The sequence below is a fragment of the Saccopteryx bilineata genome, chromosome 12 (genome assembly GCF_036850765.1).
Source record: "Saccopteryx bilineata isolate mSacBil1 chromosome 12, mSacBil1_pri_phased_curated, whole genome shotgun sequence".
In the NCBI taxonomy this organism is placed as follows: Eukaryota; Metazoa; Chordata; class Mammalia; order Chiroptera; family Emballonuridae; genus Saccopteryx; species Saccopteryx bilineata.
In genome coordinates, this window is record NC_089501.1 from 25,707,929 (window position 1) to 25,725,451 (window position 17,523).

General features: G+C 38.2%; 1 protein-coding gene across 2 annotated transcripts in view; it reads right to left on the minus strand.

The window, feature by feature from the left end:
* The window catches only part of ARHGAP18 (Rho GTPase activating protein 18), a 129,381-nt gene that overhangs the window by 18,223 nt on the left and 93,635 nt on the right, over positions 1-17,523 (minus strand). For both annotated transcript variants that reach the window (XM_066248040.1, XM_066248038.1), the window contains exons 8-12: positions 13,651-13,728; positions 10,618-10,777; positions 8,510-8,592; positions 3,016-3,225; positions 2,147-2,287 (exon numbers count right to left, since the gene is read on the minus strand). In XM_066248040.1, coding sequence (XP_066104137.1) covers positions 2,147-2,287; positions 3,016-3,225; positions 8,510-8,592; positions 10,618-10,777; positions 13,651-13,728 — 672 coding nt within the window. The remainder of the gene's footprint in view (positions 1-2,146; positions 2,288-3,015; positions 3,226-8,509; positions 8,593-10,617; positions 10,778-13,650; positions 13,729-17,523) is intronic.

Sequence of the window (17,523 nt, forward strand, 5' to 3'; positions counted from 1 at the left end):
ACGCTGCCAGGAAGCTTCCTCCGCTAGCAAGATCTCTCTCTCCAACTCGCTGCCTGAATAAAACCTTTGGTGTTTTCCGCACCTCAGCTCTACTCCCAGGTGAAGGCTCTCTGACACCCACTTCCTGTTCTGCAGCCCAGTATTCCCTTCCAGGCCTCCACCACAGACCGCTAGCCCCTCTGCGCTCAGCCCTCCCTCGCCGGCCCGCTGCTAGCACCAGCCCCGCCTCCCTCTGAATACCTCGCGAGGAGTTGTGGGCTTGGGACCAAGGCGGCAATTTCTCAGAAGAGAAAAACAAACCTCAGAGAAACTGAGTCATAGCTTATACATGATAAAACTGAGGTTTAAATGCAAGTTTAAATTCCAATCCTTCAAATGACAATACAGCTTCTAACTAGTACTGAGAATTAGCAGACCAGCTGAGGCCTAATTAACCCGCAGTAAAAACTAAAGAAATCCAAGTAAATGCTGTTTTGCTATAAATGACAAAGTTATCCAAATGTTACCCAAAAAGTAACTATTTTTATTTTAAAATGTATTATTAAAAAGGTAAAGCACACGCCTGACCAGGCAGTGGCACAGTGGATAGAGCGTCGGACTGGGATGCGGAGGACCCAGGTTCAAGACCCCGAGGTCGCCAGCTTGAGTGCGGGTTCATCTGGCTTGAGCAAAAAAAAAAAAAAAAAAAAGCTCGCCAGCTTGGAACCAAGGTCGCTGGCTCGAGCAAGGGGCTACTGGGTCTGCTGAAGGCCCGCGGTCACGGCACATATGAGAAAGCAATCAATGAACAACTATGGTGTCGCGAAAAACTGATGATTGATGCTTCTTATGTCTCTCCATTCCTGTCTGTCTGTCCCTATCTATCCCTCTCTCTGACTCTCTCTCTGTCCCTGTAAAAGAAAAAATAAAAAAAGGTGAAGCACAAATATTTTTTCCTTAGATATATATACTGGGCCGCAGAATATCACATTTTGCTGCCTTATAAGAGAAATAAGGCTATAAAGTCACCTAAGTTAATAGGAAACACAGAGCTACAAAACAAGAAGATATTCACGTATTTACAGTGCTTGTAGAAGAAATAAACATTCTAAGTTAATCAAAAATGTTATCGCAAAAATCCTTTCTAAACATTTCTCAAAAACTATGAACATTATTTATCATTTTCCTTTACTAAATTTTGTTTTTAAAGATACTAAAAAATTGAACAAAAATTTTTAAAGACGAAAAAATTTTATAACAATAGTGAGAGCCATCAATAAGTAAAGGAGAATTTTTACTTTTTCCAATTACTGGATCCCTAAGTAGGCCAAAGCAGAAATACCAAAGGCTGATAGTTGTATTTCCCCATTATTCCACAAGATGGCAGCATGCAACTGAATAACCTCAATGGCGATGGGGGGGAGGGGGTTGTATTCACTATAAATAGAACAATAGAAACCTTTTGATTTCATATTAAGGTTTTCAAGTTAGAGCTATGGTAACTCACTTCATAAACGTGCTCATGTATATTCACTATTATAAACCCAATTTTTAATGTATTCTTGCAGCAGTTCATAAATACTAATATTTAGATATTTCTTTTTTGAAATATTTTAATTTTCTCCATTCTAACTAACTCCCTCCAAATTCTTCTAATGATCCACTTAGGAACCTTTAAGTATTTCCTGAAATCCAGGAAGTATCCCAGGCACCACACAAACATTGGTCTATTTGTCTGTCTGGGTTAGTTATTTTTCCCCATTTTACAGATGAGACCATGGGGAAAAAAAGATCTATGGTTCGCACAAGGGTCTCTTTACTCACTAGACATTACACGCTCACTGGGCAACCGGAGTCTCCAGGAAGTCCTCTGTCGTACATGGGTGGGCGGGCGTGTGCTGAGACATTCTGGCCTTATCTTCCTTTGTTACCAGTGAACAGTTCACACACTGAATCCTCAACACCTGAGACAGTGTGGAGACTGAACACCATCGGTTGTAGTACACTTACTGCTATTGATGCCTTTAACTTACAAGTTGTACCAGGACCTAGTAAGTGTGTTGAAACTCATACAACAAAAACATGTAAAATTCTTTGTGGTGAGTGTGATATTAAAAAAAAACAATACTGAAATCTGTATAAATACATATCTGGAAGTTTTCCTTACATCGTTTGTATTCTTGTCTTGCTTTTCATATTTTTCTCGGTCATAGGCCATTTTCTTCAGCAATTTCTTCATGGTCTTTTTATCTTTTTTAAGATTTTCGGTATTTTGCTTCCTCACTTGGTTGACAAGAAATTTGGGAATCTATGGAGAAATAAAATTAAGTTCCGGGAGGACAAAGAAGTAGCACCATCTTAACTGTGAAAATAATTATACTTATTTCTTCAATTCGAAGCAGTGAAAGGTTGTCTATTTGATGGGACTAGGCCATTTTATATGCACTCTTCATTAAGTCAGTAAAACCAAATGCATTGTATTATTCATTCGGCATGTGTGCAGGGCATTCACATGATGCAATTTACCACCTACAGTGTAAGGTTCAAAAAGAGGCTTGGTGAGGTTCAAGGACACAGTGGCTGTCATCTCTGCCTGACATGCTAAGAGCAGAGACAGCCTGAGGTAGCTGGCATTAGGGGCCACTGCCTCAGTGGTTGGTCCTGTTCGTGGCCACATTTCTACAACCTAGCCTCTAGCTAACCTACAGTAACCTTCTAATGGCCAGCTCGCCGCCTCTCCTGTCAAATGAAAAGGAAAACTCACAAATACCCATGAGCTGACAAGTACCCAGCAATAATCCAGGAACAACGGGTCCTCCAAAATTACATTAGCAAAATAATAAAATATTTTAAAGGAGATCAAATTGAAATAATGTTGGAATTTTAAAAATTGAGACTTAATAAATATTTTCTTTTAAATTGCATGTGAAATCACCTATACGGTTACCTTTTTACAGAGAATATAATAATGAATTAAAAAAACTTTGGAATCTAGATATCATCACTCATTAACAGAGCTTAAAAATATATACTTACCGTCCACAGAAGTTTCTGATACTTAATCAGTGAATGCATGGTATTTGCAGTCCCAGCAGCAGCCATTACGAATTCTCGCTGTTCACTGGACTTCAAGCCCAGCCCGTGACACATGAAGAGATTTGGGGCCATGACCATTGCCACATTCATGACTGTCATCTTATTTTTCTCTTTATTGTCTATTACTCTTTGGAGAAATTCTAGCAGGGCCTTAAAGAGAAATGACTCTTTGAGATTTGTGTTGCACATGAGGATGAGAAATTAAAATGCTGGAACACATGGGATTTTTATTTAGTTAAAAAAAAAAAATAAATTGTGCATAACCACAGGTAGCTAGCCACATCCAACAGGCCTCTTTATCAAAGTTCTCCATTTGGTGACGCCCTCAGGACTATGGCCCTGGGGAACAGGGCAGAGAGAATACCAGTCTGAAGCCAGTGGTGGGGACAAGTATGGAGAAGTGGAGAACTGACAGACCAACAGCCTGCCAGAGCCATGGAGCACTGCAAAACTGTTTAAAATATCACGTAAATATTCAGTTGCTTCAGGAAGTGTGTGCTTTTATCTCCAGGAATTAAAAAAAAAACAAAAAACAATTCCCTTTAAATCATTTAACCTATTGAATAGCTTCTTTTTTTTTTTTTTTTTTTTAGAGAGAGAGAGAGAGAAGGATATACAGGAACAGACAGACAGGAGGGGAGAGAGATGAGAAACATCAATTCTTCACTGGGGCACCTTAGTTGTTTATTGATTGCTTTCTCATATGTGCCTTGATGGGGAGCAGGGGGGGCTCCAGGTGAGCCAATGACTCCTTACTCAAGCCAGCAACCTTGGGCTCAAGCCAGCGACCTTGGGCTTGAAGCCAGTGACCATTGGGTCTTGTCTATGATCCCATGTTCAAGCTGGCAATCCTGTGCTCAAGCTGGTGAGCCTGTGCTTAAGCTGGCAACCTCAGGTTTTCGAACCTGGGTCCTCAGAGTCCCAGGTCAACACCCTATCCACTGAGCCATGGCCTAGTCAGGTTTAGGCTGTTTAATTGGCTTTAAAGTACTTGATAATTAGCTGACATAATATCTAAAACAAATGTAGATTATGATGGGGAGAAAAAGGGAATAAAGAGAGACAAAGAAAAGAGTTAAAAAAATGAGTGAATGCATAAAAAAGGAACTTTCCACCAGAACAGGCTACTTTATACTCAGTTTGATGCTCCCCTACTTCCTTCATTGCCAAAACTCAGGCGTCCTCTGAGCCTGTCCTGCCTAAAAGCCACGGGCCGATGACCCTCCTCATGACAGGGCTTAAAGCTTTAAGTTCTTCTTGTGCCTTCTTTCTTGAATCATTTTGGTGCAGAACAGTAACAGAAACTACACAGGTAGCCCACGTTCTGTATGGGTGGGGCATTGTTTTAAGCACAGCAGCGAGCTCACAGCACTTAGCCTTACTGGAGATAGATGATATTATTATCCCCATTTCACAGATGAGGAAACAATGTCTAAAAGAATGTAAGTAACTTACCAGAGATCATATCTCTAGCAAATGGTGGAGAAGCAACTAGACCAAAAAGTAAAACAGAGGAAAAAAGGTATTCATCTGTCACAGCATTTCGGGGGGAGGGAGGGAGGAGACTCCTAACAGGTTGATCCTGAATCAAATTTGGCAGCTTTATAGAGCTCAAAAATTTAAAAAAAACTAAAGGCATAGCCTTAGTTAGTATCTAACAAAGAGATTTATGTATCTAATTTCCAGTACAGTGCTCAGAAAGTTATATTGTAATCCAAGCATAAGGTTTTATAGAAACAATGCCTTCTCAAATGCTGACGAAAGATTAATTGGTGAGGTTTGGAAAAAGTATTTAATTTTGTTTCAGAGAACAGAATAATTATTCAGGGATCAGTGTATCTCTTTCTTTATGAGCATAAATTACAAAGATTAGGTAATGAGCCATTTTAATTGTGGTGTGCATGATGTGCAATAAGGTTATTCAAAATAATACTCTCAGAATATTAGAATGTGTGTAAGTGTAGGTATGGCATTAATAAAATATTAGCTTAGCCCTTGCTGAAAGAACTGCACCTTCAGATGTACTTTCTCTTCATCTGAACACTAAGAACTGCCTTTTTAAAAAAAAATCACCAGTCTGGTATTTTATAAGTATCGCTAGACCCACTCTCTGAAGACCCCATTTAGATTTCCGGCACACTCACTTGCTATGTGTGATTTTAGCATAACCTTTTGATACCTCTGCACTTTAAAGTCTTTTCACTGGTAAAATGGGAAAACTACTCTCTTAGCCTGCCAGGATGAAGTGAGACAGTGCATTTCAACAAACTTCCTCAAAAGTTTAAGGCTAGAGCTACCATATGACCCAGCAATCCTCTTCTTAGTACCTAGCCAAAACTTTTAAAAAACAGTTATACATAAAGATATATATACACCCTTATGTTCATTGCACCATATTCATAGCAGCCAAGACATGGACAACCTATGTGTCCTTTGATGGATGATTGAATAAAGAACACGTAGTATGTATATACAATGGAATACTACTCAGCCATAAAAAGATAAAATATTGCAAAAACATGGATGGATCTTGAGAGTATTATGCAGAATAAAATAAGTCAAACAGAGAAGAAACAAACCACATGATTTCACTCATATGTGCAATATAAAACAAACAGCAACAAATGAACAAACAGAAAAGAACAAACTCGCAGACACAGACAACAGAATGGTGGTGACCAGAGGGAAATACGGAGGATGAGGAGGGTAAAGGGGTCAAATCCATGGTGATACAAGGAGATGAGACATCAGGTGGTGAGCACACAATAGAGCACACTGGTTTTGTTATAAAGTTGTACACGTGAGTTTATATAATGTTATTAGTTAACATTACAGTCCAACATACTTAATGATTTTTAAAAAACTACAGAAAGGATAAACAAATACCAAAAAGTTATGTTTATCTAAACACTTCATTGATACCTTAACATCAGTTTTTGTTATGCTTCCAAGTCAAAGAAAAGTATAAGCATTGATCCAAATGTGCAATAATTCAGAGTTTTAAAAAAAAATTCTGGCCAAGCAACTTGCCCAAAGACACCTGCAACTTTATGCTTAAACGGGAACACAGTGTTTAACACAGATACGCTGTAGACAAAGTCTAGGCAAGTCATACACTTGATCCTGTCCCTCCAAATGGCAGCTGATGGAGTGGCCCAAGGACTGGGGAAATTTGGAAGTTCACGTTAAGCTTTCTGAAATTGCCTTCTGATGAAGTTTCCCTTGTCTTTTATGGAACTAAATTTAAATAGTTTATTCTCTTGTACATATGGTATACTTGTTTCAATGTTTCTATTATTAGAATTCTTGTGTGAAACCTTCATCAGAGCTGGCTAATTAAGCTACTAACGCTTATGTAAATTAGTAAAATTACTTGTTCGCATTTTCCAATTATTTTACCTCCTCTAAAGTATTTCCAATCTCATTTACAAAATTGTACTCCCAGTAACTTTATATACAAAAATTAAAACTACTAAAAAAATTTTTTTTAAATAATATGCCTCAGGTTTTGAAGGTAAATTACAAAAACGAATTCTAGACCAGCCTTGCCCAGTAGTAGTAACCATATGGGAATAAGTGTGTCTTTCCACAACTGTCTGAACTCATTTGAATGCAGGTGTATTTTAAGTCAATTGTGTGTCTTTCAATTCTCACTTTACATTGGTCATTCACAGGCCCACACACAGACAGGCACCTTTATGTGAATAAGGAAGAGATGGATTAAAGAACTCTTACCATGGAGTGGATGCCCTGTGTTAAGGGCACAGCTCACAAGCAGAGAATAGACTGGAAACCAGTCCCCAACTTTGTCCTGGGCCAGAAGTCCCTATTACTGCCACCAGCTACACACCCTTCACAGCTGCCCTGTCCACACAGTATTTGAATGTAACCCTGTCTAAAGTTGGCTTCTGCCTCCAAAACAAAACAAAACCTCATGCTGTATTCTCAGTGATTCACTTGACAATCATTTAAGCCAGTGGGTTGTTTTTTTGTTTTGTTTTGTTTTTTTCTGACTTAGTAATGAGAACAAGTCTTTGGAAGTCCTCCTGGAGCAATGTGGTGTTTTCACTCCAGTGATCCCCACAAACTGCTTTAATCCAGACAAGTTGAGTGTTAACACTCATTCCGTGGGCATGAAGGAATTACCAACCACCTCATCTCAATTCAAGGAGTCTTAATGAGATACAGGAAAGAATTTTCAAGATTTACCAACTGGGGGTTTTGTTTTCTTGACATGATATTTCATTTTAAATGGAAATGTAGGGGGGAAAGGGCAAGGTTTCTACCCTTACCTGTATAAAAACAACTCTTTTTAAGGCAATGGCAAACCTTAATGTAAACACTCTTTCTAAATTACACTTTTAAAGTTTCCTCTTTTACTATTATGAAAGTTTATATTGAAACTCTTTACAACTACCCTATGAACTCTCATCTTTAAGGAAGATAAATTATATGGAACAATCCACTGATTATTATAAAAACAACTGACTACTTATAATGAGTGATATTACATCGTATAATATTAGACCAAAACACTTTAAAATCATGATATAAATCAGCAACTCAGTGCAAGCACTTAGAGAAAAAACTAGAATTTGTTGGAGTTGGTCTATCTTTTGGCTAACCAGATATTTTTAAATCATCATCATGACTTATTTCAACCTCCAAACAAATGTGACATCTTTATGTAGCAGTGGGTTAAATGTGATGACTCAAGCTTTTCTTTTTAAACATTCATTTTGTGTGTGTGTGTGACAGAGACAGAGACAGAGACAGAGAGAGGGACAGATAAGGACAGAAAGACATGAAGGGAGAGAGATGAGAAGCATCAATTCTTCGTTGCAGCACCTTAGTTGTTCATTGATTGCTTTCTCATATGTGACTTGACAGGGGGTGGGAGGGCTAGAGCAGACCAAGTGACTCCTGGCTCAAGCCAGCAACCTTGGGTTCAAGCTGATGAACCTTGCTCAAGCCAGATGAGCCCGCACTCAAGCTGGCAACCTCATGTCCTCCATGTCCCAGACCTACGCCCTATCCACGGCACCACTGCCTGGTCAGGCAACATTCATTTTTTTTCACCATACTAATACATGCTCTTTAAATAAAATTTAGAAAATGCAGAAAAATAAAAAGATAAAAAAACTCCAGAAAGTACCTATATTTCCATTAACAGATGAACCTTAATCATCTGTTCTGTTAGAAGAAAAAACTGTAATAGTAAAAATTAAAATACAAAATACCTAAAAATACCATTAACATGACTCACCTAGTAAATAAATGAATAGAGTTAGACTTTCGCCATCTGTCCTTAAAAACAGGTCTTTTTTTTTTTTTTTTTTAATAGATCACCACTAATATTTCCATGACAATATCAAACTGTTTTGCCACACATAACCCTTCGGAGGGCAATTTAAGGTAAATGAATCCAGCTGACCTTCAGCGTGTCTCGGTTTGCATCCGGCAGGAGGATGACAAGCAGGTTCAAAGCCTGTAGTTGTTGCTTCTTGGTTGAGAGGTCTGTAGACATATTAAACAAAGCAGAGCTTGCCTTTACTGAACATTTTCCTTTACTTTCTTTTTTCATTTCATAAGAGAGAAGTTAGTGGGCTGAGCAGCGAGCCTCGGTGGGAGAGTGCGTGGGGGAGCAGGAGAAGCAGCCGCCGCTTCCGGCCTCTCTCAGGCGCCCCCTTCCGACTGCGATTGGTCGGTGAGCCGCCGCATGTTTGCTGATACACAACAGTGCTTTAAAAATAATTTCAACTTCTGCGTGCTTTTTATTCCCCCATAAAAAAGAGATAGAAGACTGGACCCCGCATGATATGGTGTCAGGGTGAATCTACGACAGTTAAGTTTCTTTTAATGGTGAGTGAACAAATTACGTGGTAAGAGTCCATCAATTTCAACAGGAGTATGTAGCACAGAGCCTGGGACACAGCAAGAGTTTGATAAACATTTTTAGAATGAATTGGAAAACCAAGCAGCAATGAAGAGGTACGTTATTATCATTGATATTTATCATTTTTTGGTAGCGCGTATCCCATTTAAATAACACATATAGGTATATGCAGTCATTCTGGCTTTTATTTTTCAGGGATAAATTTGGTCCTGTAATCCATACCCGAGGAATGTGTGTAAAATAGCACAACTTAACCATTAAAAAAATATTTTATGCAGAAGATGATGTTAGTCACATCTGCCTGAGAAATTCTGAAGAAATGTTATGGATAAGACTCATGGGAATCATCTCAATAGTGCATTCTATAAGAATAGCTTGGAACACAATGGAATATTATTCCGTCACTAAAAAGAATGACATCTTGCCATTTGTGTCATGGAACTTGAGGGCATAATGCTAAATGAAATAAATCAGACAGAGAAAGACAAATAACATATGATTTCTTTTATATGTGGAATCTACTTTTTAAAAAAGCCATGCTCATAGATACAGAGGACAGATGGTTGGTGTTTTGCTGGGACGTGGGCAAATGAATGAAGGGGGTCCAGTTATAACATAAGTCATGGGGATATAATCTATAGAATGGTGACTATAGTTAATAATACTGTATTGCAGATTTGAAAGTAGATCTTAAAAGTTATAGTCACAGGAAAAACATGCCCATAACTATGTATGTGACAAATATTAATTAGACATAGGGTAGTGACCTTTTCACAATATATACAAATACTGAATCACTATGTGGTACACCTAAAACTAAATATGATATTGTATGTCAATTATACCTCAATAAATTAAAAAAACAATAGCCTGGAATAGTTCTGGTTGACATTGTAGCTCCCCAGAGTCATTCATAGTGCCCCCTTTTACTCTCAAACATTTCCCGGGTTGGAAGTGAAACATGTGGTCACCAGGATGTGGCATTTTCCGTTTTTGTTTGGCTTCTAAGGACTATAAAAGATAATCATGCCAGTATATAAATCTCATAAGATCTCTGTGTTCAGTAGAAAGGTACTGAGAACTACCTGAGACATTGATTTGGAGCTTACCCAAGACTACAACACGGCCAGACCTAAGAAGTCTGCTGCCTCCACCAATGAGGCAGTGACGTGATTTGTTCCATGTTTCTGCACAACAATTTCAGAAAGTTAATTTTTCAGACAATAATCATAGACTCTGTCACATCTCCTCATGCTTGTATGGTAACTGTTAATCCAAGCTTCTCCAGTAAGTGTTGCTTTTAACACTTGGCAAGAAAAATGTATCAGAGATCTTACATGACTCATTCTAGTATAAGAGAACTGTGCAGTTTCCAAGGTTTTAACACGAAAATATATTGTATTGCTTAAAGGGCATGCAATTAATCTGTACCCAAAGAGAAGATTCTGTTTCCTATTTACTCAGAGATGCATAGTTATAAAGGAAAAGGAAAAACACACGTGGTCTTCGAGCACCCGTGGACATCTGTGAGTTAACCTGTCTATCCAAATATATCTGGTAACATTCTCTGTGATGCAAAATGCTGTTCGAACAATTAATAGGGATGGCAGGAGCACAAAGATAGCATCGAACAGGGACAGCCTTACTCTGGACAGCCTGAAAGGCTTTGAGGTATTCCACACTGAGGAGCGGCTGGGGCAGCTCCCGGACGAATAGTTTCAGCAGGCTGGCCGCGTCGTGCTGCTTGACGCTTTCCCAGTTAAAAGTCCCTTCGTAAAACTTTGCTTCTAGTTCTTGGCAAAGATTCTGAAAGACAGAAGGGGGGAAAAAAAAAACACCAAACCAAAAATGGGCTACCAGTAAGTGCATTCCTTTTTTCCTGCTGAGAGTGTGATCCACTTCCCACTTTCTAAGCGAGTCTACTCTTCAGAAAAGACATCAGAAAGCACGACAGGCCAACACTTCTCTGTCGCTTGGGAAAGCGCTGCTCCCCGTGCCCCAGGGTGATTTCCCAAATGAAAATTACACCGCAGGCCAGAAACTCAGAAACTTTCCACATTTTCCTGGACACGAAGCAAATCTTAAGTAGTAAAGGTTTAATTAAAGGATTAGTTAAAAGTGTCTTTACATTAGGGGGCTTTATTTGAATACTATAATTTTTCATTAAGTTTTAAAAAATCATTAAAAAAAGTTTATGTTTTAAATTATTTGAGAAGTATGTTCTGTGAAAAAAATACATGATCTATCTCTGAGCCAAAAGCAGAAGGCTACCTCTGATTAGTCACCTCTGGGGAATGAAAAACCAAATTCTATAGCTAATGAGGCATGAAAATACATCAATACACCTGTCTTCCAACACACAAGCCTGAAGTGACACGGCCACCCTGCTGCCCGCTGCAGAGCACGGTTTGATCCGTGTAGAATGAGCAATACCTAGTTCATTTGCCTCAAGGACTCAACAAAATTTGCCGGACAAATTATTAATAATAAATCAATTTAGTTTCACAATTACTATTTTCTATATGCTTTTTCGCTGTGGTGTAAATCTTCTATTATGTTAGAAATCTTTCCAAGTCCCTGTCACTTTCTTCTAATTTTTGAAACTGTTCTCCTAAATGAATGTTCATTGTTCTTCTTAAAAGGTGAATTTATTACACGTGCTCTTCCCAATTCAATTCCCTTCCCTACCTCGATTATTTTTGTAATTATATTCATAAAAGTACATTCCAAGAAATTCTTCCTTGGAAATGGGGAGTGAGGGAGAGGTGGGTGGAGGGAGAAGGGGACTGAGAGAAGGGAGGAGGGGGGAGAGAGAGGAGGGAGAGAGAGGAGCACAGGAAGTGTGGTGGGACAGGGGAGAAGGACAACCAAAGATTTTGCATATTATTTATTTGTAGCGGATCAGCTGCTGCATAGCTTGGTATGTGACAACAGGCTGGGCTGAAGAGTAGAGCCAGCTGAGTCCATTTAATTGACCTTCTGAGAAGCTACATTTAGTAGAACTCATCCTTCTGCCAGCAATCCAGTGAAAATATAAAACACACATTACGCTCACTATCGGGCACTAAAGTAAACATGTTGATGACTTGTAAGTTGGCCATTACATTCTGCTAATGAACGCTGTGAACAGTGAACTGAGAAGCAGTATTCCTGCTGATCTGGGATAATATGAAGTCACATTACCTGTTTCTGAGTCTCTCTCTGCACGAGAATGTACTTCTCGACAGAGCTTATCTCAGAATCACACACCATGTCCATGATTGACTGGTGGTGAAATTGCTGTAGGTTTTCACAAACGCGCTGAGACAATGGCAACTTATCAAACTTACAAGAGCAGCAGAACAGTCTCGGGACCTCTGTCCACCAGACACCAAACCCAGGGGACACAGGCTGAATGAATTTTGTGAGCAGGGTATATCAGGTTATGCGAATCAGATTAAACTGAGATCACCGTGCAGTTAGAGCCAAGTAGGCCGAAACTAGCCTCCTAAATTGAGGAAGCTTATCAAAATAAGCAGGTGATGGAAATGCGGAATGTATGAATAGTAATTGCACTCCAGGCACCCGCAGCCAGTCCCAGGGAGGAGACCATGCACCCCCCAAGGGTCATTTCTTCCTGATTCGGCTCTAAAGATATCATACGGGAGAGGCCTTAAGGAAATGAACAGCGAAAATCTCTTCTCTCTATCCCATTTTGTCCTGGATTTGCAAATTCAGGAAGCCAATATACTGGATGCGGGCAGTGACTTGTACTACCTCAGTTTAGAGCTACAGCTAAATTTGGAGGATAAGGTAAAGGAGATTGTGAATGACGGCGAACCAAAAACTTTCTTGGATGAATTTTCCAGACAGAGGTATCTTCCAAGTATGAAGCCTGTCAAATGCCAATCTCCCAAGAGGCATATGAATTATGCCTCATCTGCAGGGTAGTTGCACCTTGACCATGCACTCAGGATGTTTTATTCCCCAGATCAGGCGACTGAAAGAAAGGGCAGGATACAGAGCATCCTAGGATAGTGGGAAGGAAATGTCTCTTGGGAGAAAAGAAAGCAGGGGGAGGGAGGAGGAGGGCTCGAACTGGGACTTCTGGGAATGACTGTTTTCCCAAGCCAGACTGGGGCTACCCTGAATCCCATGAGACAGGGAACTGTGGAAGTCAGGAAAGTGATCGAGACGGAGTCTCATTTTGGTAGCTCACAAAGACACATCCTGTCAAGTCTCCTACTCTGCTCACCGGATGGAGTTTATCATCAAGCCTTAAAAAAAAAACCCACAAAACACCTCAACTGCTATTAGTCATGCTGACTAAAACTATCACCAGCCCCCTAGTAATATTTTGACTCATCAAGTTCTCTCCTCATCAGAAGGATGTAACTATTCTTGTCTTTTGCCTGTTGACTTTTGTTCCTACATTATGTTTGCACAGTAGAGAGATTATTTGCCTCTTTGTTTATCATAGTATTATTACAGGTAATATGGTGATTTAAAAAAAAAATCAAAACTTACACAAATCAGAAGAGACTACAGAAAAACTAAATATAAACTGAATGTCAAGGGGTTTTATTGCCCTATTTAATCCACTAACAATGGGAAGAAAGGGCGGGAGGGCAAGTTAGCTTTTAAAAGGCAGAAGTATAATAAAACCATAAAGTTTTAAATTAGTAAAACCAAGAGATTACCTTGACTCTATTGGCGGCTCCAGGTATTCTTAAGAGACCTTCAGTTTCTAAACCTCCCTCTTCAATTCGCGAAATCAGCTGTGTATAAACAGAAAAGCATTCTGATTTTGGTATACCTAACAGGTACACTTCCAAATTTAACATCTGCTTCGCAAACATATAAGTGAGAACTGATTAAATGACATGTAAGCTGGGTTTTATGAAGTTTGGAATGCAACTGCACCACCATTATGCTTTAACCAGGAAGTCCCAAAACTTTAGTCATAATTTAAATTTTCACAAAAGTTGGATCTTGCTCTTCTTTGTAACAGAAGTATATAATTTCACACAACAGCTGTGGCACTCCAAACAAACAGAAACTGAAAGAGTTCGTTTTTTAAAAGCAACTAAAACCATCCACTTCTTCTGCTTTTCCTGAAACATAACATTCTGCAAATAAATAAATCTTATGAAATTCTAGTATTTGCACATTTACATCTCGTTTTTAGCTTGTTCATAGAAAGAATTATTTATAATATGAAGACAAAAAACTGTTTACAAATATTCATTTTTAAGCCTTCAAGCTTTCAGTGGTAAACATAAATAAAAACAATGGTTCTTATACAGGGCTTCTAAATCATACCTGGTGCCCTATTAATGCATCCAGATCTCTATACCTCCAGAACCCCATTAAAATAACAAAGATTATTTTTTCTATAACGAGGCAGAAACCCACAAGAATAAAGCAAATGGAGACACTGCAATGGTGTAGGTAAGGAGATGATAAAAGAGTGGTTCATTTCCTGGCAGAGTATATTCCAATTGGAATATGCATTCTCTGGGCAGTATGCTAGGCTTTATAGGGGGCACTCTGTTATTTCAAGGAAATCAATTTCCTTGTCCCTCAGTTTCAATATAAGGCGTTCATTAGCATCGTATAGGTTTTCCTTCCTAACACTCATTCTCCTTTCACAACAACCTTCTCCTACTTTATAAAAGACAGACACACTCTTCACTCATCCCTAATCTTTACTACAGTTCTTTCAGCACACCCTAAGGCATAACATCTTCCAGGGTGCTAAAAGAATGTGAAATTGCAATTATTTTTTTTTCCTCAGGGAAACCTCCTTTAATAATTAACCAAAGACTCTATAAACTACATACAGCTTACTGTTTTCCCTTTGGTTATAAAAGTATCTTAGAAGCAAAGCATGGCATCATAAATGAGGTCTTTCGACCTTTCTCTAGATGTTCTGAAATCAGACATATTGTGTAGCGTATAGACACTGGGCGAGATAGCAACTTCACTTAATAACCTCACCTCTTCTATCCCTGGATTGTGGCCAGAAAATGAACTGATCTTGAGAGAGTCAGGTAAGAATAAAGCAAAGAGTAGTCTCAAAATTCTCCCAAAGATTTATTATTAGCTGAAAAGAGAAGCAACTTTAACCAATCAGCCAATGCAGTACATGATTTTTTGAAAATCAGCTGTAATATCTTCCAAGACTATACTTTTCAAATTATAGTAGATAAAAACCCACATCAAAATAATTTACATAATTATTTTACATTAGATGGGTATTATTCAATAAAGTATTTAAAACCAAATTATCAAATAATACCATGCAAAAAAGTTATTCAATGTACAAGCAATTTTCACTTTATTTAATCTTACAAAATGTTTAAAATATTCTATTAACAAAAGATAAAATTACATGCTAGCTGCTAAAGCAAATTAGTTTTTAGCAGCATACGCCTTTTGCTTACATTAAATACAATGGAAAATTGACCATGATTTCTAAATAACTAAATGAGAGTAATTTCTGAATTTTTATATTTGAGTCTTTTTAAATATTCTCTAAAGCTGAATACTAGCACTCAATTGAGGTATGTATACACACACACACACACATATATTCTCTGAAGGAATGTCATCTGTTTTCACCTATTTTTCACTTTGAAAATAACATATTTTTAGGTCCAACATTACATATAAAACATAATTATACTTTACAGCTTTCCTTCTCTTTCCAAGACTTAAAATGGACATGAAAAATAATTATATTGATGTATGTATTTTAACCATATTTTAGTTAACTTATCTTTCAGGACACATTCTGTAATTTATCAGCTATTTTCATAGCATTTCCCAAAATATATAATGTATACTTACATTAATTAAAAAAAATGAATTGAAGATGAAGTCAGACTTTTTGACACAAGGTAGGTTTGATTTGGCTGATTAGTTTGACAATAAGAAAAGAATTTGCTAATTAGGCAGACTTTTTCTGTAGATAAAAGTTAAGAATATTTCTATTTTTTCAAAATATTTCTGAAAATATGGCTTAAACACTGTGCCTCTGAGGGTAAAATAACAGATACAGTTCACAGATAGGTTTGTTAAAGCCCTTTTTGGATATATTTCTCAATAATTGTGAAAACATAATCCTCTAAAGACTGCTAACAAATCCTGTTGCAAATCAGTTGTTTCCAATTCTGTCCTTTCTTCAAAATTGAAAAAATACCTTAAGTGAGGTTTTTCAGCTGATCAGTCAAAAAATATGTTTCATTATAACTCCCTGTGATTTTATTTGTTTATAATTTAAAGAGGATGCAAACAGATAAGTGTTTATTTAATAGTAAGATCTTTATATGCCCTTTTATTAATTTTAAATGAACCCAAATACTTTAGGGCAGTTATCCAATAACTTCAAACCGGTGGGTAGCCAGAGTATCCACAAAAGACCATAAATGCAAAATAACTAACTACACACATAAGAAAACAATTTCAAGGAGAAAACAACAAGGGACTGGATGCAACCCTGAATGAACCTGGTCAGGAGAGTCACTGAACCTCTGCGGAGACCGCACCTTACCATTCACGGGTATGATGGTGAATTTGATCTATTGACTTAGCTACTGTGTCCCATTGTTTGGTCAAACATTAGTCTAGATGCTCCAATGAGGTATTTTTTACATACAATTAATGTTAAAGTCGGTAGACTTTGAGTGAAGCAGATTACTCTCCATAATGTGGACGGGCCTGATATAGTCACTTGAAGGACAGAAAAGCCCTGAAGAAAAAGCATTTCTGCCTCAAGACTACAACACAGAAACCCTGCCTGAGTTTTCAACTGGCGGACTCTGGAGCCAAGACTGCAACATCGACTCCTGCCCACACTTCTAGTTGCTGGCCAGCTCTACATATTTCAGGATTCCCAGCCTTCACACTCACATAAGCCAATTCTTTAAAATACATCCCTCTCACTCTCGTGCATGTGTATCCTATTGGTTCTCTTTCTCTGGAGAACATTAGTAGTACTTAGAGTGCATGGTGCTGAGATCCCTGCTTTGTACAGTCGTCTGTATAGAGTAACTGGCAACTTTCATTGACATTGAAAAAAATTTGAATGAACTATATTTGTTAGCACCTCTCTGTTTAATCACAGGCATTGTTGACAACTGTTCAAACAGATACAGTTTCTACTGATGGGGGCTAACAGGTTGATGAGTAAGATTAACTGTGTAGAGCAATGTTCATCAGGAGGAACACCCAGAAACAGATTTGTGTTATAGAGAACATCAGAAATAAAGGAATCAGAGGTTAGTAAATAAAACAGGTAAACGACCAGCTTGGAATAGCGGAAGAATAAGTGCCAAGAAGATCAAGCTTTAGTATTGATGAGTCTACCAAGCCAATCAGTTGTGAGAGTTAGCATTGCGACTCTTGCTCTCGTCAGAACTCCCAGAAACTGTGATATGCTTAGGATGTTGCAAAGACTCTAAAGGTTGGGTTGTTCATAAATGATTTGACCTGCCTTCTTCATTGTGTATTTCCTGACCTATATCACATGTAATCTATGCTCCTGAACAATGATGGCTCAGAGGTTAGAC